Source organism: Diadema setosum, chromosome 16 (assembly GCF_964275005.1).
Source record: "Diadema setosum chromosome 16, eeDiaSeto1, whole genome shotgun sequence".
NCBI classification, from domain to species: domain Eukaryota; kingdom Metazoa; phylum Echinodermata; class Echinoidea; order Diadematoida; family Diadematidae; genus Diadema; species Diadema setosum.
The window spans coordinates 665,109-686,896 of record NC_092700.1 but is presented as its reverse complement, the minus strand read 5'-3'; the positions used below and the strand labels follow the sequence as shown (position 1 = coordinate 686,896).

The following is a 21,788-nucleotide window of genomic DNA, read 5'->3' as shown; positions in this document are numbered from 1 at the left end:
GGAATTGTCCGATTTTCCCCAAATTTTCACTGATGTGTTCAATATTGTTGCATTCACTCAGTCCACATGTATTATGAAGGTGAACTTGTCCTTTAAACATGCTGTCCAATCGGCTAACAAGGGAAAAAAAGGACATAAGAAATAAGAGAAAATAAAAATAGGTTCTAGAAATAAATTGTAGTAAAACAACGCCTTCACAACTTTTTATTGTCAATTTCGTCGACAAATCACGGTATCACCTGACAAAGTAACTAACAAACCTAAGATACATGTACCACCATAGAGTTGGATACAGCTCTATGGATACCACAGTACACTAAACACGTAGAGATTTCCTTCCAAAATATGCTAGAATTATATACCACAAACAGACAAATTATGCCTAGCATAGGACCTAATGCTAGGCGCTGAAGCGTCTAAAATCATGCCAGAAAGCATAATATGCCAACTCTGACAACATAGGCAACAACACTGAGTACCAAATTAATGGTACCACGGGTAACCAAAAATTTTCCGTGTCAGTTATTCACTCCGAGGTATTACAGTAATTGTCTCTTAAATTGGCAACAAAGGTACTGGGGAACTTTATTCGATAACTTCAGTTTTCAAGCTTACGTTATCATAATCTTATAAAAAAATCTTAATAAGCACCTTTTTATCATTAAATAATATAAATAAATAATAAAAAAATATTTGTAAGGAAAAATGTAATCAAAATTGTATTCAAAACCAGAATAATAAAAACTTTGAATAGTAACATACTGGGCGAGCCTATAGCTTGGTGCATAGCAACATGTTGTATATACCGTGCACATTGATCCTGTGCATGTACTGCGTGTACGTACGATACGTACATGCCGCCCTATTTGGATACACAGTGGACTCGACTACGGCTCACACTGTCGCAGTACAGGGGACCCTCGGTACATAACTAAGCCACTACCAGACGCACTGCTGTTTCTTAATCAGCAAGTTACTTGTGCATTTCCGTTTTAAAATCAAGATGAGTACCCACGATGAAGAAGAAGAAACTGGACCTTCTGTAGACTCCAACGATCCAGAAGAACGGATAGCTGCAAGGAGGCTTCGCATAGCCAAACGAATCGAGATCGCGAGAAGGTAGGCAGCCGGCAGTATACTTGGGTGACCCGCACCTCGTCATAGTTAATGTTTGCCCATAATTGAATCACATTTCGCCCCTGAAATTCTTTGAAATCCAACTCACATACAGGAAAAATGCTGAAAATTCCAATGGAATCACAAGTTCATTGATCGATATTGAAAATTCGCAGCTATCATCGGAGGCGAACGATGCGAAAAAGTTGCGCGCTAAGGAAGGGGCCCGCAACTCGTCACCCGCTCTCCCATAGACTTAGCACGTAAAAGACGTGTGCGGGTGACCGTGATGTTCCCATAGACATACACATAAAAGATGCGTGCGGGTGACATATAACACGTATTCCTATAGCCCTACTAAAATTTCAGATTTTCGCGAAAAACTGTTTGGTTTTCACCACAATTTGCTTGGTTGTGGTAGCCCTGCCAAGTTGCAAGCGTACAGAACACAGTCCCGGGCATACATTTTTGTTCAGTGCGCTCAAAACGATTTTAAGTGGGGTGACGGTATTCGGGCCCCTGACGAGGTGCGGGCACCTGGCTATACCGCAGCAGTGCAGCTTTGCAGTGTCACGTCACGGGGCTGAAGGACGTTAACTGCACTCAAATGACTGTGTTGTTTTGTCCTTATCTTTCAAACGTGTGCTGAATTCACACCTAAATTTACTAAATTCACTTGTTCTAGTAGATTCTATGGACCAGGATCTAAAGATAACTCAACTGTACGAATAATTTTCAAGGTCCATCTTACTAGAGTTCTAAATCTGGAGTAGCGGCTACGTACAAAATAACCCTAACCCCGGGCCCGGCGGTACAGGTTGGGCCGGGGTCGCTGGTGCAGTTACTAACGTTTGAAGTTGTAGAATCCCATCTCGTGCCTAACTCCACCCTAGTCGAGGCTAGTACGGTAGGGCCTACCGGTCTAAATGTAAGTGATTGATATTTATTACATGGCCTGTAATACAATAGAAACCATACGAGAAAGTTAGTTCCTATTATGGGACTAAAAGTTTACAACAGTAACGTTACAAGTTGTTGATGTGTGTACCGGTACAGTGGTTGAAATTGAAATTGAAGACCCTACTTTATTGTCATAAATAGAGTAAAACAACCAATTTTCGGCAGGCCTCCAAAATCTGGACACTTGACTTATCACTTATCACGATTGAGCCAGCAAATTCTACTGTCACAACACATGCATATCACATCGTTTCACATGCTGGCACACTCGTTCACCACAGGAAGTGCCCGAGTCGCCTCCAAAAATCCATCTAGACCCTCTAAAATCCCAAATTTTGCCGTCGGAAACACAGATTCGCTGCCACTTTTCCAAAGCACGCGCAAATTATATCTAGGTCCCTTGTAAAGAATCGGGGTCACCGAAAAAAGCGCTAAAAATTGAAAAATTACGCCGTTCCGTTGTGAGAATTGTGTCCGAATTTTGGGGAATTGACAAGGTGATAATATTTGGGGATTCTGTGAAATTTTATGATGTACAGTATTTAACAAAATTAATGTTGGGAAAAAGTAGGTTGATATATTTACATGTAACATACATTATTATAGAGTGTTATTTGAGTTGAACAAATGTTGTAAAAAAGCTTAAGTGTCCGAAAATTGGTGGTTTTACTCTAATTCCTATCGGGAGTGCAAACTATCACACACAGACAGAAGCAGCACACACATTTTTCTACTAACTTCTGCCAACTTGCCATATCTACATTGTACATTATGTATGTTCTACGGTACGGTCATTGGGTAAATTGTAACTTCTGGGTCCAGATTTTAAGTTAACTTTGTTTACCAAAGAGTGATATTATGTCACATATTGTGTATGACTATGAGATGGCTAACTTTTCACTTTCAGCTTGTACAATGTCAGTGTGCAGCGTAACATCAGAGTCAATCTCGATATCGACGCTTCCCAAATATGATTGTGAATTTGGCTCAAATTTATGTGAATGACAGGAAGTATGCTATCTGAGTGTGATATCGAGTGGAGAACCTGGAAAGTAGGAATTAGTCTCTACACAGTTTTATAAGCATTCATGCGTGGCTACAGTACAGGTTACTCTGTATCATGTATGGAGACTCTTTCAATTTAGCATGACAAAAAATAATCTTTGATCTCTTTCTGGAGCTTGTAGAAATTGAAGCGGAAACAAATTGTGTACTGAGGATAAGAGGTCAACATTTGTGTGGATTATGTCTTGGTTGCTGCAAGAATTGTTGAGAAAATTGCTGTACACAAATGGAATCATCTCCACAAAAGGAGGCAGAAGTACTCACAGTTGTGAAATTTTGACACAGATAATGTATCAGTACCACAAGAATATGAGTTATAGTGATTCTCTCTCTTTCTTTGATTGATTAACATGTCTAGAAAAAAAAATGTTTACAAAGGTTTGTAGTTCTTGCTTTGATACTGGGTTGACATAAGTGTAGAAAATGACTGATGACTCTTTGGTTACTGGGAGTTGTCTGTCAATTTTCATGACTAATATTGATTTCATTTCTCATCAGGGAAAAGCTTGGTGAAGATCCCAGTGCAAAGAAGAAAGAGGACAAAGAAGAACAAAGCAAAAGCAGAAAGCAAATCGAAGAAAGCAGACAGGTGAAAATTTTTGTACTGTATGTTTGTCTCTAATGCCATCCTGGCATAAATGATAACATTCATACATACAATGTACATGTACAGTATGTACAATGAACTGTAGCTACTTGTGGATAGAGGCAATTCTTGTTGATCCCCATGCAATGTCTTACTCTTAGAAACCTGAATATTGCACTTCTTGTCAACCACTTGCCACCAGTAATATTTTCCATTATTTGCAAAGTATAGGTGACTGCTGAAAGATTAGGGCACTGCTGCAAACCAGTTAAAAGTACTGTAGAGAGCTTTCAAAATGCTGTCATACATACTAGTCCTGGTAGCTTGTGTAGTAAATGATGCGCTGTAGCATTGTAATTTCCTGTGTAGCAGAGGATGCAGTGTACACTGTAGCATTGTGATGGCTATTGTCTAAGACACTTTTAAACTTTGCTGGCTCAGCTCTATAAAATTGATCTTCAAATTAATGAAGAAATACTCAAGCATACTTATAAATATTTTATTAAGTTTATGCTTTTGTCAAGATATTATATGTAAAGTACTTCTGCAAATATGAAGAGAAAGAAAAAAATCACCGTGGTTCTAAACCATTAACGTTTGACATGGCTAATTCTCTTGATAGCACTCAGATTTTTTCAGAAAAAAAAAAAAATTGAAGATACTAAGTGATTTCTAACATGAAGTGAATGCTCTTTTCATAAACATACTTTTTACATGAATACTAAACAGCCTTTTTTTCACACTTTTGTTATTACAAAATTTAGCAGTTAAGAAGCCAGGTAGGCCTATTCAATTATGGCATGAAAAGCACTCATCGTGGACATCACATACCAAAATGCCATTGAATAAAGTTTATCAGTACATTACTTGTAGTTACTCTCTGCAACTCATTATAAGATGAGAATTACCAAAACCCTCTCCATTGTTTATCAGCTACAGCTGTATGTAGGATTGCACTAAGACTTCTTGGGAATATTGTAGACAGACCTGGGATAAAACTAAAAGCAAAATTACATAAAGTCTTGTAAGGAAATGTCCCCCAGAGTAGTTAAGTAGAGAATTTGATTCATTATTACAAAATATGATTACGCAGTACTCTCCTATTCTTCCTTGTAATGTTAATGAGATTTATTGTGTCAATGTAGAGAGTGACCAAACTTCAAGGCCATGGGACTGAGCTGGTTACCAATGTCAGAGTGGCAGCAGACTCTAGGGAGGCACAGAGACGGACTGAAGAAGAGGAATCTCAGAGACAAAGGTGGGTACAAGTTGTGATAGTTGTTACAAGCTACTGAAATCCTTGTGTCTGATTGGCTGAGAGCAAATTTGTCACAGAAATTTGGCAGTTGTCACTGATAACAAGTTTTATAAAACGGGACCCTGGGTCAGAACAGCAAAAAAAAAAAAAATAAAAAAAAAATAAAAAAATAAAAAAATAAAAAAAAAAATAAATAAATAAATAAATAATTAAATAAATAAATAAATAAATAAATAATAAATAAATAAATATACACATTGTTACATGCAATATGATGTACACCTTTAGTATCACCCATCACCACACTTTCTCAAGAAAGTTGAAGATATCAAACACAAGAAAAGTGAAAATTAGAAAAGTTTTTTTTTTTTTTTCTTCAAAGTTGATATTCTGATGTCATTGCTACATCTTTATGGAATTTCTAGATTACCGGTAGTGTATATTAGTGAAGCATTTGTCATTGGTGTTTTGAGTTGATGGAATGATGATGTGTTTTTTTTTTTTTCACTACCTAATATCTTTTATATGTTGCCATGTACAGTATAAAATCTTGTGATTTGACAGTAGTCTTGATTTAATATGACTACACATACGTAGCATCTATATTATCTTGTGATTTCACAAAGATGTAGTCTTGATTTGATGTGACTGAACATGCCATGCATATTATCTTGTGATTTCACAGAGATGTAGTCTTGATTTGATGTGACTGAACATGCCATGTATATTATCTTGTGATTTCACAAAGATGTAGTCTTGATTTGATGTGACTGAACATGCCATGCATATTATCTTGTGATTTCACAGAGATGTAGTCTTGATTTGATGTGACTGAGCATGCCATGTACATCATCTTGTCATTTCACAGGGATGAGAAGCTAGAGGCAGAGGCCAAGGCTGGTCTGGAGCGTTTTGAAGAGATCACCAAGCGTTGGGAACAAGCCAATGGACGTGATATTCCTCAGGAGCTGCATGAGATCTTGATGCAGCAAAAAGCTCTTTGTGATGGGATGATAGATGAGAAAAATAAACTCATCAATGACTTTCAGATGGTGAGATGATTTGCTACACTTGTGTTGAGGCTTTAGTGGAAAATATGTGTGTATGTATGTCATAATTCAATGTTTTGTTTATTTGTTTTTTCCTTTTGAGTCTTCTGTAGATTTCTAGGTTCATCATTCTAACACTTCTAGATCGGTTGTAGTATTCTAAAATCATAAATCATTTCTTACTAAAAGCTCTCAACCAATTAACCATTCCATTGTTGGAGCTGATATTCAGTGACAAAGCAGCACCTGAGAACAGCCAACTGTCATATAATGTAATAAACCTGTAAGGCTAAGCTTTCACTCTTACTCTTGAAATTTTGTTATTACTCTCGAAATTATATTGCATGACTTATTAATTCTGCAAATGTCTTTACAAGATGAGTCTCCTTTATTCTGGCAAGGAACTGGTGCTGAATATATCTCTTTTGTTGAGGAAAGAACATGTACCAGTACTGATTCAGGCATTATGATGCAAAGCCTAGCTACTACAAATAATTGCTTTGCAGCAGCTTATTTTTTTCTGTGTCATATCTCATTTACCTTTTCTAGGAGTTGGAAGTATTAACCACCTGCAAAGTTTATTTATTTATTCATTTATGTATTTATCTATTTATTCATTTATTATTATTATTATTACCATTATTTATTTATTTTTTAGGAGCTGAAATCTCAAGATGATCAATATGTGAAGGACCTGAAGAAGCAGGCAGAAGATGTGGATCTCATGATAGAAAGAATGGAGGAACAGGTGAAGAATCTCACCAAGGCTTATCGGGATGAAATCAAGCAGATTGAGGTAAGAGCTTGGAAAGGTTTATTCATAACACAAAACTCCACTGATCTTATATGCTAATGATACTCAAGAGGTACATGATGCAGTGATAGTGCATGAATAAATACGACTGAGGAACAGATATTTCTCTGAACATGACCCAACATTCCTAATACACCTTAGATATTAGAAGTTGCTTGTTGTATGAACATTATGTGGATGTAAATGGACATAGCTCTTTGTGTCTACTGAGAAGCTTGTACTGTAATGGATTTGTGTTTGTTTGCACTGTGCTTCTTTTGTTTTGTTTCGTTTCGTTATGTAGAAAAAATATATAATGCATTATCTTAATACTGATCTTCAAATGAAACAAACTTTGTGTGCAGAAAGCCTTTGAGACAGAGCGAGAGGAGCTTCTAGAAAACAACAAGCGCAAATGGGAGCAGTCCATGTCAGGCCGTAGAGACCAAGAACTGGATTACATGCACCAGAGAGAGAAGCGGGTGGATGAGTACGAGCAACAGATTCAACATTTAAGGATCCAGGATGCCGAAGAGTACAATATGGTCAAAATCAAGCTTGAAACTGATGTCCAGGTGAGTTTTAACTGGCTTCATAATATGCTGGAATCCTATTGTCAAGTCTATGTCTACTAGGAATAGAAGGTTTCCACCTGTATTCAGGAGTATTAGTACACCTGCAGAAACAAACTGTGTTTTCACAATGATCCTGACTCATCCAGGAATAGAACCACCATCTCTCCTATATGTACACAAACTCTATGACAACTTCAAGTCCCTAAAACATCAAGGAGAATTTTCTTATAGAAATTAACCGTGAACACTGTGAAGCAAAAGTAATAGATACCAAAAAGTCCGTCATTAGATACAAATAAAGACAGTTCACAACCTATATGGCACAATATCACCCACCATGGCAGTAGTTTGAATGCCAATATCGGGATTGTTGTGGTCACAATAGCCTTCACGCAGAGTCTGTGCATGTACAGAGATTTTGTAAGAGCCCCCGAACTGATGAGGATAATTAGCTTGTGCTTATTGATTTAAAGAAATGTGTGAAGTATTGAGACTGTGCTGTGCCAATTAGAGAAGTATAATGCAGTGAGGTTTTTGATGAACTTCAAATCAAAGCAAAATCATGCACAAATGAGATATCATTTAAAATTCGGCAGATGCTGCTAAAATTATATATTCAACAACTTTTACTTTTTGGTAGTTTATGTAGTTCAGTTGAAAGCAACTTGCATTGTGAATTTACTGTATACCTTTAGAATCACTTTAATCAAAAGTGATTCCCGCAGTGATTACAAAGGTTGATGGGGGTAACCAGATTGATTATGTGGACAAGCAGTCTATGCAGCAGGTCAAGAATTAAGAATTAGTGTGATGTCATCCAACTGTCTGATTGTCTTTTCTCTATGTGTAGGTGCTAGAACAGCAGCTACAACAGATGAAAGCAACATACCAGCTGAACCAGGAGAAACTGGAGTATAACTTCCAAGTCTTGAAGAAGAGGGACGAGGAAAACACCATCACAAAGTCACAGCAAAAACGCAAAATTACAAGGTAAGTAAGAATTATTGGTTGATGATTCTGTGAAGGGTTTTCTTACACTGTGAAGGACTTGCGTGGATATACAGTAGTAATAGCATAAAAAGCAGAATCAACCTTAGTTTTTAAGTGCTGTATAATAAATATCTGAAGCTACGCCAAAAATAATGCAGATTCCCATCAGTGAGGATTATGTGTAGTTGTGAGTTGCCATCATTCTAAATTTTAGTTAACCTTTACCTCGCTGTCTCCGCTTGTGTGGAGTAAGATTTCAAGTTCAAACAAAAATTAACAAAACCTGTCCAAATATCACAATGACATACAATATTACATGTACAAGCTGCGCTTTATACCTAGAAGTAAAATAAACTGCTCAAAAGGAATGTGTGAGGCTGTTCTACTTGATCTTTGATATGAATAATGCAGGGACTAGAACTGTTTTTAGAAGAGAACAAATTCATTGTTCTTGTCAAAGTTCCACCCTGCTGATCTTTCCTGATAAGGTTTTCCATCAATATCTAACATGGTACTACTCAGTTTGTTTTCGCAGCCATGAGAAAGCAAAGCTGAGGTTATAAATATTGAATGAACTTGGTATCAAGTAAGCATGTTTTGCTGATAAAAGTATAATTCAACAGAAAATAAACAGGTGCAGGTAAAAGGTGTCTGTAGTTTTCCATGGAAATAAAGCATTTCTTTGCTGAAGGCTGATTGTCTAAGATTTTGAATGACCATTGTTCCCATGACTTCAGACTGCAGGATGTATTAAACAACCTGAAAGTGAAGCTAGCCAAGCAGGAGAAGCAGTACAAGGAGGAGAACCAAGGGTTGGCTGATGATTACAAGAGAATCACTGAACAGTTCAAAGAACTCCAGAAGAAGTCAAAGTAAGATTTTAACATTGCAGACCATCTCTACTGAGATTACATGTTAAATTGTGTACGAGTCTTGGTAGTTCATCTGAAGACAGTTTTAGCCTTAGATTTACACAGTAATCCATAAGTGTAACCTTTACACAAACACTCAGTAAGTTTGTGTGTGTCCATAAAAATGTAGAGTAAGGCTGAATATTTGAATTTGATCACAGGTGAAATCTGACTATCTGTGCAAAATCTCTATGTAAGGCTAGATATTTACACAAAATGTTTAAATTGATATTCATAGTGGCATAAAGTCTGAAAGTAGAACTGGGTTTTGAATTTCATGATATACATCTTAAATCGGGGACCTTGTGATTGATAGTCTTGTATCTTATCCTCTTAACCACCAAAGCTCCTCTCTTCAAAATCAGGATATATTTTTTCACTCTTTACTGTTGTCTTGAAGCACTGCTGAAATCTGTTCAAATCTTACAATGGGCCTTGATCTCAGGATCATGTATCTCAAGGCCACCGCACACTATACGACTTTGGTCGCACGACTGAGAAACTTTGGATCTGAAATAAGCAAGTGTGTTTATTCTGAGACTATATGCTTTATGTAAGATCCGATGTCTCATACGTGTGACTGAAAGTTGTATACTGTGCGAAGGCCTTAAGCTAACTGAGCTAAACTTTGATCCAAAACGTGCACCTGTGTAAAACTGGCTGAAATGTTCTCTTTTTTGTTAATGATGTGTAGAAGGGCAAAGATTATTCAGTGAGATAGAATGAGCTGGGTACAAGATTTAAAACAACAACAACAACAACAACAAAAGAAACAAATTATACTGCAAGAGGAACCCAAACCAATCTTGCTTTCCACAGCAAAATGCATGTATTTATCAAAAAATTAAAACCACTGTTTACCAGTAGGAGCATTGATTAAAAAAATATTCGAGTTATCTCATTTGATGCATATAATTATATAGTAGTTCACAAAACGTCCTACCATATAAACATTTTGCAATAAAGCCACAAATCTAAGGAAATTTCACTAATTTTCTCAATAAATAAAATTGTAGACAGTTTATTGTAGAAACGGTTTTGATAAAGCTATTGTTCACAATGTGTATATTTAACAATACTTATATTAATCATACTGATTAACATTTTTACATTGATTGATTCTATCCCTAACTCATATTTTGAAGCACTAAATCTTTTTTGTTTGTTTTTTTCATCTGCAAATGGTAAATAGTGGCTTTAACCCTATTCTAACTGGGCTATTTGAGACCAAGTTTTTACTGAGGGGGGGTCAATTTGACCCCCCCTTCAGATCTCGGTTGCCGATCATGCGATCGCCGCGAAATTTTGCCTGAAGATAGAGCTGGATGTCAACTACAAGAAAACATGGTCATACAATAGAAAAATATTGCCTTTCTATTTTGAATAAATTAATCATGCAAATTTGTGCATGAAATCATATTTTCACCTATAACTCCATTAAAAAGACTGGAGGATTGCTAAATTTTTGTGTCAGAATTCCTCAAGACACATCAAACAATTTTCTTGTAAAAAATTAGCACAATCGAAATTAATTTCTTTTGTTTTTTATTGATTTGTTAATTTCTTATGTATTTTATTGTTTTTTCGACCTTTTGTTTTCAATTGTTTTTTTTGCCAAAATTTGTTGCAGGCACTTTTTCAGGCCTATCTACACTAGAATTGATTAATTTCAATGGTTAAAAGTTGAAATAATCTAATTTATATCAATTTAACCAAAAAACACAATTTGCATTGGATTTGCACACGATATCATGAATTTGAGCTGTTTTTTGGTTGACATGCATATGCAAAACATTACGTAACTTCAAAACGGTGTACCCGGACGTCGCAAATTTGGTCTCAAAATATGCGGGAGACTTCAATGAAAAAAGTCGTAAAACGACGCGGCAAAATCTTTGCGCGTTGCGAAATCGTGGCGCGAAACGTCGAGGGGGGGGGGTCAATTTGACCCCCCCCCCCCAGTTAGAATAGGGTTAAGCTGAATGAAATATTTTATGCTACTAATCACTAGTTGGATGTAGACAATTATGAAGGGTATATCTTCACTGTCTCTTGTCTATTCTCTATCAGGCATTTTCAGGCCACAGACACAAAGAAATTTCATGACATTTGGGTCATGAATGAACAAGAAGTCAAGGAGCTGGCAGCAAAATTGATGGAACAGGACAGAATCATCTCAGAACAACAACTTGGGTTACCATGGAAACCAGGCGTTGAACTGTGAGTTTGGTTCTTTTACTTATGAATTGTAATAAGTATTTTTTATTCTCTGATTTCTATTTTGATTGGAAGAGTCAAAAGTGTTTGGTTTGTAGGGGTTGCTAGTGTTCTCTTAATGAGGGATTTTGGAAAATGCCTGAAGTACAAGTAAATAGCTGATTGATACAGAAAAGTTGAGCTTCAAATATACAGTGGACTACCTGGTAGCTTTGAGCATATATTGACCATTGAGATTCAATGGTAGCATGCAATGCTGACAGCTTTGATCGTAACATTCGATGCAGAGAATTCATGGAGAATGAAGGCCCACTGACTACTGAGAGGAGTAAGAAGAAACCTGTGTCTGCTCACGAGGTCTTAAAGGAGGTGATGTCAGAAGGAAGTCAGAGAGATATAGAAGGTGGCAGTATGACTGGATCAGAGAGGAACCAACCACAGGGAGAAGAGGAGTGGGGTGAGGATGGCTCCCCCAGGGAACCAGAGGGGGAAGGGGAGGAAGGCAGTGGCAACGAGGTCAACAAACTTTCAGTGAAAACTGTCAAGCAGATCCTGGAGCTCATCTGTGATGAATCGGTGAGTAACAGAGAAAAAAAAAAATATTTTTGAGGGATCAGTGAGGAACACAGAGAAAAGTGATTTTTTTTTTTTTTTTTTTGATGGATCAGTGAATAAGACAGAGAACAGTGATCTTTGAGGGATCACTAGCACAAGAGAGAGAAAAAATGTTTTTAGTGGATCAGTAGTTAACATAGAGAAAAGAAATCTTTGATGGATCAGTAAGTTACATGAGGGAAGGCTGATTTGTGATTAAGTAGTGAATGACTGAGTAACTCCTTTGTTTTGACTTCGCTTGGAACACTAAGAACCAATATCGCTGTTGAAGTGAGATTTTTGTTCTTCTTGAAATGTGATGAAATGCAATTTTGATGACAACTATGATAATTTTTCTGTTGATTTTTTTTTTTGATTGACTTTGTTGCATGCCACAACGGAGTTCAGTAACATTTTCCATGGAGGAGTGTTCCCAGACAAAGATATTCAGTTATTCACTGGAAGCATGGCAGTAGCAGTATAAGATTCAGCAAGCACTTGACACCTTATACAGTCATGATTTAAAGAAAATCTTTGACTTGTGTTTATCTGTAATATGATAGTCTTGTCTTTTACAGCACTCCTCTTCTTCATGTCATGTAACAAAATTATGTACTACGTGCTTACTAGAAAAATGTGTGTGTTAGTCTTATGCAAAGGTTTGCATGCATGGTAGGCATGTTCTCTGTTGTAAATGAAGCTGTGGCTTACATTGGGTTTAATCAATGTTTTCATGCATGATGATCAAAGTACATAAGATGCTAAATGTTCTTCACTAATTGCAGTGGCCTGACATGAATGTCTCTATTTGTATTGTGTAAAAGATGGATTCTTGGATAAGGGTAATGTGACACAAAGGTCATGAGGTCATGTGAGAATAAAAGAAGGGGTCAGGAGGTCATATGTTCCTTTGTAGGGGTTATGAAAAAAAAAATACATTGATGGACTTGGTCATGATGGTAAGCTTGTGATAAACCCAAAGCTTTATGTAACCTTCTTTTTCAGGGTTTCCTGGTGGAAGCAAAATTGAATAAACTACTGGCACCGCTGGAGAAGGATGAACGTTGTCTCATGAAACTTGATGCCATCTTTGCTGTGAGTTTCTTTGAGTGGTGTGCTCTTTTCTTGATTTGCCCACTCCAATTGATATATTTAATGAGTTATTGAAATGCAGTCATGCTAATAGCTGTTTTTCCTACTTTGTTATAGTGCATGAGAATGTCACTAGTAATAATAATAATGGTAATAACCAATATTTGTATATAGCGCCTTTCTATATAGACTCAAAGCGCTTTGACAATTTCAATGAAATATAAGAAATCAACAATATTTACTCAGCAAAACAAACTAGAGAAAGAATGAAAATAAATTGTTAATGAAGGGCATGGTGAAGGAAAATGTGCATCAGTTGTTTTGAGGTGTAAGTTTTAGGTCGATTTAGAAATAGGGTACTTCAAGAACAAGGAACTGGTGAAAATATGTTTTTAGCTTAAACACATGTATGCCTTGATAATTTTTAGTCATTATTGTGATGAATCCAGAAGTAAGCTCTTAGTTGAAACTCTTTTTCTTTTCTTTTTTTAAGTGTGTACTATGTGTAGGGCATAACCTTTGGGTGTGATCAGTGAAACAAATGCATCAATTGATCACTATAGTATGTCTAGTAAGAATGTCAAGAAATTATGGGGGGGGGGGTATTTTTCCCTAGGCTGTGGTAATTAATATGAAGAAAGCTAATTTGATGTCACATGTACAACAGTTTATGCAATCATTGTCTTGTATTTTCCCACACCTAGGCCCTTGGTATCGAGACTGAAGATGACATTCACAAGCTGGCATCTTACTTTTTGACGTTCATGCACAACAAAGACCAGGAATCAGTGGGAGAGGAGGTAAGATCACTGATGGTATCATACTAAGACCTGCCTTTTAACTAGTGAGCTACTAAACAAGTAAAATATTGCAAATATGACTACAGTCTTACAAAGAACAGAAAGATGTGTATGTATTATTTTCATCCTACTCCAATGCAGCCAGCTAAAATGGCTGGAAGCTGACTGGTGGTCTGCCAGAGATCAGCTTGTATTCTTTTCATTTGATTTTGGTATAAAACAAATCTAGATGTACAGTAAACCTCGCTTAAGTCGACATCGCATAAGTCGACAACTCGCTTAAGTCGACACGATAAAAAAGTCCCGATTTTTGCCTTTGTTATTCCTTGAAAAATTTTTCGTCTTAGTCGACATTTATAAGTCGACAACTCGCGTAAGTCGACCTGATTTTTGAGTGCCAACTGAGCTGAAATACGTGTTAATTCCCTCGTCTAAGTCGACATAATTTTTTTCGCTCAAAATCTTATCGTCATTCTCTGAAAAAGAATTGTTTCCCCGCTCCGATTCGCAGCATTTCTACTCGGTAATTCGCTAGTGTACGGCGCGGTAGCGATCGCGCCATGCGTCCATTGTCTTGTACGCCAGAATAGAAAGGGCATACACTCATTAACATTGGAGAATTACATGTAGTACCCAAAGCAGTTCACTTTCCCCCTTTTCTCCTCGTTATTCTCTAAACGCACACATTTTAATTTGTACACCTATAAGTCCTAGTAGAGAATCATTATCAGAACATGAAATAGGTGTTTCCGTTTATCCGAATATTCTATTCAAACGTTAATTATTCTGAAGCGGAAATAGAAACCTGGGCCCGTTTAAATTGATTAAAATGCAACTATTTTATGTAATCAAATGCAACTAAAAATTTAATGCAGATGTATCAAATCAACTTTGCACATAAACGCAAGTGCGTTTGATAACCAGAGTGAAACTAGAAAATAGTTGTACGAACCTGAAACTCAATTGCGTTTAAACGCAACTCTAAAAATCAAATGAAGTCCATTAAATCACGCGCAACGCTGTATTCAAAAGCGCAGTTGCAGAGAAGACTTTCGGTTTTCGTAAGAAACTAGAAACTGCGTTTAAAGGCATCTCTTAACATCTACGGACGTGCGTTATTATTGAAAAGTCTTGCATTACTTTTTATTTCGTACGCAAAATTAGAAATTAAACGCAACTCCGAAAATCAAATGCAACTGCAAGTCCATCATATCACACGGAACGCTGAAAAGACTTGCGTTTGATAATCATATACGAAACTAGAAAATTGTAGGGAACTTTTTTTTAAACTCAATTGCGTTTAAACGCGATTCTAAAAATCAAATGCAAGTCCATCAAATCACACGCAACGCTATATTTAAACGCAAGAGCGTTGCAGAGAAGACTTGCAGTTTTTGTACGAAACTGTAAGAAACTGCGTTTAAACGCATCTCTAAACATCTACGGAAGTGCGTTATCGTTGAAAGGATTTGCATTATTTTTCATTTCGTACGCAAAATTAGAAATCAAACGCAACCTTGAAAATCAAATGCCAGTCCATCAAATCACACGGAACGCTGATAAGACTTGCGTTTGATAATTATCCGAAACTAGAAATTGAAAGAAACTTAAACTCAGTTGCGCTTAAACGCAATTCTAAAAATCCAAAGCAAGTCCATCAAATCACCAGCAACGCTGTATTTAAAACGCAAGGCCGTTGCAGAAAAGACTTGCGGTTTTTGTACGAAACTAGAAACTGCGTTTAAAGGCATAAAAAATCTATACGGAAGTGAGTTATTGTTGAAAAGACTTGCATTATTTTTTATTTCGTAACGGAACTTTCGCCGTGACCGAACTTAGTCTGCACTAGTTGGGGAAAGACATCGCAACATTTACACGTTTCAAACTACCGAAACGCATGCTGCTCACGAAATGTCAATGAAAAAATAGTAGCAAAGTACTTGTTGCAGTTCGCTATGCCGAAGGTTTAAATCTCAGTCCAATGTTAAATTAGTCCGACGATAGAAAGAGATTTGTTTTTACGAAGGTTAGTAATCCGAAAGATGCCGTTTTCAGATTAACAAACTTTTCTTCTTCTTTTTATTTCAGACTGGCCCGCGCCGTACAGAGCGGTAATTGTTGCGAATCGGAGCGCGAGAACAATTCATTTTCAGAGTATGGCATTAGAAATTTAAGCAAAACAAATATAGCGAATTAGGGAAGGAAAATAACACATCCTATTTCAACTCAGTCGGCACTGAAAAATTGTCTCGACAGATTCATACGAATTCACACGCATATCTTCGCAGCAACGCACTTGAATTTAAATCGTAAAGTTGCATGCAATTTGGGGAATATGCGTTTGATTTTTCAAATCAAATTTAAAACGTATATAGTGTCTAGAAACGGGCCCAGGTTTTCGATCCCGCTCTCTCAAAATCTCTCTAGAGATTTGGGAATTGTGCGTTGCCGTTACTAATCCGCGCGAGATTTATGCATGAACTAAAACATAATTGTTGCTAATTTCAGTAGGTGTGTTTTGGCAGCAAAAGGAGTAAGATTTGGGTAGCGATTCGCATCGTGATCTTACTCTGTATAGGGGAAATTAGTTTTCATTTATAAGTCGACAAAATGTCGACTTACGCGTAAGTCGACTTTCGCGTAAGTCGACGTGTTTTTCTCAGTCCCGATAATGTCGACTTACGCGAGGTTGACTGTATCTCCAGCTTGAAGAATCTCATTCTTGGGATAAATGTAGATTTTTAGGTCAGCTGAGTATATTATGGCAAAGTAGCAGCATTCTTTATGGACAGTGTGATGTATGATGCTCAGCATTACTCTTAATTTGATTTACTTTGGCCATTATATATGAAGTTGTATTCAGTTATGGTTCTCTTGCCTGTTTAAATAGGGATGTCTATATTGCTGCAATTGTTATTATTTGTGCAAATTCTTCATTTGTTCACTGTTTATTTACATGTACTTAAAAAAACAAAACAAACATGTTGTAAAGAGGATATATTATGTAGTATGAGTATGAATGTATATAATGGTAGATATGTAAATGAGATCTTATGTGTCATGACAGGCTGGTGTGAACCCTGAGACGGAGGAAGGCGAGTCAGGTGGTGTGTCTGAAAACCAGGATGATATGGACCATGGCAAAGACAAGGAGACAGCTATCAGGGTAAGGAGTCTACACCAGCTTTAGATTCATCCTATTCTTTTTACTTGTCTGTAAACATGATTAGAATACAGCTTAGGTTTCCACTGATTCCAATTCAGCAGAGTCTGTCATGATGGACAGTGAAAATCTTTGAATTCAACCTCATAGTGGTTGTCACAAGATAATAAAGTGATTGATCAAAGAACCAAAAGTTGTCTCTTGCTTTCAAAAAGTATCACATGTAGAAAAAAAAAGAAGAAAGTCCACTGAATCCAAAAAGGAGACTTCAAACACATGTTTTGTGCAAGCAATCATCTGGGGATATGTTTGCTTTGTATCCTAAGTTACGCAGAACAGAAACTATCCGAACAGAAACAAAACAGAAGACATAACTCTTGGTGTCTACTCAAAATAGATTTGAAGTGTGAATGCCTCAGTGTCACCCAATTCGACCTGAAGGTTTAAAGGTTATGAGGCCGGTGAGTTGATGATGCTTTTCTGTAATTTCACACGTGAACTCTTTTCATATGAGATTGAAGGTGATATTAAAGGCACACTTGTTGTTTCTTGCTTGTGCTAGGATCCTGTGGATGCAGAGGTTGCTGAAATAACAGGCCAAGCTGAAAAGGACCAGGACCAAGGTGAAGTAGAATCCATCAAGTCTACCAAGTCTGATGTGCTGGAACTCATCCATCCCAATGACACTATCAAGGCTCTCAGGATGTTTGTAGAAGAAAACAGAAAACCCACCAAGTGAGTTCAGACCCTGTTACCACCAACTCTAGGCTGTATCATTGTCAGACTTAAATTGTTTGTGCAGACCCTGTCACCATCAGCTGTAGGACACAAACTGTGTGGGCTATACTGCTCAGTGTAGCATCTGAAGATAGAAGCTGATATCAGCACATTGTGCATCAAATCATGGAAAGCAGCCTTGGCCCCAGTATTGAGGAATTCTGTTTATAGTCCCTCTAGGTCTCCAGACTACTCTAGGTGATTTCCAGCAGGATCAAGATGAAATGAGTCTGTTTTATCAACTTTGTATTGAATAATGCTTCTTATTTTAATTTGCATTCTGCTTTCCAATGCAGAAAAGAGCCTGCTTCATGTCATTGACTTACCTGACATGATGTGAAAATGAAATCAGGGCCCCGTTTCATCAAACTTGTTATCAGTGACAAGTTTTTATAGTTGTTATAAGCTACTGAAATCCTTGTGTCTGATTGGTTAGAGCGTGTTTGTCAGAGAAATTTGGCAATTGTCACCGATAACAAGTTTTATGAGACGAGACCCTGAAGTCATGCTTACAGAATATCAGTCTGATTTCATTGTGACTGACTTTCCATATGGCTTAGCTATGTATATGTTCAAGGAAGAAAAGTTATGATAGGTGAGCAATTTGACAGAGTGGGTCTTGTGATATGGTGATGATGAAGATGATCCACAGCATTTGTTCACTGTCATTATACTGTTGTGGAAACATTCAAAGGCACAGACTCCTCCAAGAGAGTTAGCAATTGAATGCCTGGTGAAAAATGTGATCGAATAGTTGTCTGGCAGGTTATTGTAATCTGGATTATGAAAATCTGTTTAGTTCCATACAGGCCACTCCCACCTTATAGTGAAATAAAACAGAATTATGAGTAGTTTTCAGGATTTGATGAGATTGATATATTTTCATAACACCTTACTTTGTACCATGTTGGTTGATAATATGATTAAATGTTAACAACACTTGCTGCATCTTGTTTTTCACCTCCAGGGAAAAAGTGAAATACCAGACATTCCGTATAATCTCTGGTGAAGAGAGAGATGACAGGTAAGAATTGATAAGGAAAGAGTACATGTAGTCATACATGCAATATCAGTTATGAAAAGGTCATTTGGACCAGCAGTTTTCTCCCTTTTTACTGGATTTTTACTCCATTGTACGGCTGTAACAACATTTTCTTATTACCATGTTCTGTAGCGGGAGTGCACTGTATACCGCAGTGCAAGCAGGATGTGTGTATTTCCCGAAGAGTCTCAACTATCAGCCTCAGACCTAATAATCAAATCAGTTTGGAGTGATAGTCGTTGAAGTAATCTGCATATTGTTTGAAAATGGTGCACTCAAACACAAGCTTGTTCTCCTTGGGCAGTGTGCAATATCCTGTGAATATGATTTGACCTAGCTATTTTAGAGCAGGATTTCTGGCTTTTTACTTTTTTTAGTTTCAGTAGAGAACACTCACATGGTGTGGAATCAATAATATGTCTCTATCAATAATGCCAATAGAAGTGTGTGCTGTCTTTTTATTGAACAATTACAGTAAATCACAAACCGCTGTTGATTAATTTGTGTAGTAGTGTTTTCTGGCAGACGTCTATGATACAATGTAATTTGTTTGACCCATAGGCTTTCCTTCCTATTTCATTTCGTTTCATCTATTACGTTTCCACACAAATCATACAGTGTTGTGTTTACAACATCCATCAATGACAATGTAAAGTGACACATAAATATAAGTTATAAGTTCAGTATATACAAAAGCATTTACATAGCACAAAATCAATTGAAATTATTGTCAAGGGTACATTTATGACGGATAGGTGAAATTGTGTGTGGAGGGAACCTACATAGAAGCAGATGCTTGTAGGAGTAGGTTCCCTGAAAGAAAATCGACACAGCACTCACACACACACTCTGCACGCACGCAAGTACACCTGGACAAGCATGCGTGCACTCACACACACGCACACACACACGCACACACGCAACAAGAGAATAGAAAAAAAATCGATCATTAAGAAGAGATAACATCATTGTCATTTACTGGTTCATAGTACTATTATAGAAGAGAAAATGTTTTGAATTTAGCTTGTGAGTTGAATGATACTCAATGCTTTCTTTACAATTTTGTTTTTCCTTTTCCATTTTTAATACTCAGTGAGGATGCTGATTACTGGAAGATGTTTCCATCTGTGATTTCAGAGAAGCAAGAGAAAGTTTGGACAGCCCTGATTGAAGGGTTTGAGAAGTACAGGTGAGATTTGGTCTTCTTTCCTTTCCTCTAATATTGCCTTAAGGTTATCCAAACTTACAATGAACTCCTTTCCAGGTGAAAATGAGCATTTCACAGCAGCAAAGCAAGTTTATGAATGGTCGAGATGGTTGACAAGGGGGAGACTTGTGACTGTGCATTCAACGTGTCTCGATGGTTCAATCAGTCCATTCACTTATTCATTTTATTTTATTTTTGTATAATTCATTTTTTTTTCTTTTCTGTCTTTTACCCAACATATTGCAAAGATGTTTCTTACAGTTTGTGTGGAATGTTTGACTACACTTGGTTTTTGCTTTTACATATTTCAATTGTCACTTGAAAATGACTGGAGGTAGCTGAATGGAAACATTGTATGTGTGACCTCACAAAAATCTTAAACTTATTTGATTTAAACTAATAAGGCCAAAGAAAGAAGAACACAAAGAAGATCAAAGGCAGATGGCTAACATTTAATGCAACAGATGAAGTACATTAAAAAGCTTATGAAGCATTTACTGACAAAATATTGGAAAGACCTTTTAGAATTCTCTGTCAAAATGCATTTCGCTCCTGACTTGGTTTGCACAAACTGACAGAGAATGGTACCTAATGTATAATTTCAAAGCCAGCCATGTGTCAAAAGTGAAAATTGAGCCCTTAGATTGTCAAATTTATAAGTTAGCTCTATCATTTCGGATTAATAGTTTATGCATCGATGTTTACCTCATAGAACAACATCTCTTTTGAATCAAAGCCATTGTTGCTGTAAACTTCAATGAGTAGATACAACATAGTAGCTAATAGTATCATGATGTGAAATATTGACATGTGGTCACTAAGACTTTACAGCAGTTAATTAATCAGTGAAGACTAGTCCCAAAGTATACTTTAGCAGGTGTCTGTGGGAAATGTGTGTTGTGGTGAAATCAGCTTGTCCTGACTATGTTTTAAAATGCAAACTTGTATCCTTGTGTTTTATGGTAGTGATGTCCTCCATGAGAGAGCCAAGTTAATCACAGAGACTGATGGACTCCGACAACAGAATGCAGAGCTTCGTATGCTGCTCCATCAGTACATCAACTCCAGGGTGAACCAGGAGCTAGAGATTCCTCCAACTAGGATCCTCAACCTTGATGTACCTCAGTAGGGAGGAGGGAGGGAGGGACTGATAGGAGGGACCAGTTGGAGGGGGAGGGGGGAGGGACCAGTGGGAGGGACCGGTGGGAGGGGGAAGGGGGAGGGACCAGTGGGAGGGACCGGTGGGAGGGGGAAGGGGGAGGGACCATTGGGAGTGGGAGGGGGAGGGGGGACTACCTTGGGAGGGAGAACCATCTTTCTGCTGTGATTGATGTGAGATATCCATGACTGTAGACTGTCAAGCAAACATTTCCCCAAGTGTGCCAGATCTCACGTGATAGAATTGTAACATTCTTATCACAAGCAGTATGTCAGCTGGTTTATTTATTTCTACACAAGAACACTCACTGCATTCATTGATTAGAATTCATGCATTTTTCATCCAGGTGATGAGAATGACATGAGGCTAGTGTCTGGACAGGAGCGCATGCCATGTTGTAAACTTAGACATACAGGGAACCTCAACCTCTCCTC

At 37.3% G+C, this 21,788-nt stretch overlaps 1 protein-coding gene across 1 annotated transcript; it reads left to right on the top strand.

The window, feature by feature from the left end:
- The first annotated feature begins 913 nt into the window (after window positions 1-913).
- On the top strand, window positions 914-21,342 carry LOC140239468 (dynein regulatory complex protein 1-like). The gene is made up of 17 exons (XM_072319302.1): window positions 914-1,119; window positions 3,640-3,730; window positions 4,873-4,985; window positions 5,854-6,037; window positions 6,693-6,830; window positions 7,193-7,402; window positions 8,253-8,392; window positions 9,130-9,264; window positions 11,374-11,523; window positions 11,808-12,096; window positions 13,120-13,209; window positions 13,911-14,006; window positions 17,074-17,172; window positions 17,732-17,904; window positions 18,914-18,970; window positions 20,082-20,177; window positions 21,162-21,342. Exons 1-17 carry the CDS (start codon window positions 1,004-1,006, stop codon window positions 21,322-21,324), a joined length of 2,340 nt encoding a protein of 779 aa, XP_072175403.1. The 5' UTR covers window positions 914-1,003; the 3' UTR covers window positions 21,325-21,342.
- Window positions 21,343-21,788: the final 446 nt, after the last annotated feature.

Excerpts from the sequence above, each read along its gene's own strand:
- LOC140239468 (XM_072319302.1), top strand. The coding sequence starts at position 1,004 with ATGAGTACCCACGATGAAGAAGAAGAAACTGGACCTTCTGTAGACTCC. Across the intron at positions 12,097-13,119 it reads AGCTCATCTGTGATGAATCG|GGTTTCCTGGTGGAAGCAAA; the intron begins GTGAGTAACAGA and ends CTTCTTTTTCAG. Across the intron at positions 18,971-20,081 it reads GGTGAAGAGAGAGATGACAG|TGAGGATGCTGATTACTGGA; the intron begins GTAAGAATTGAT and ends TTTAATACTCAG.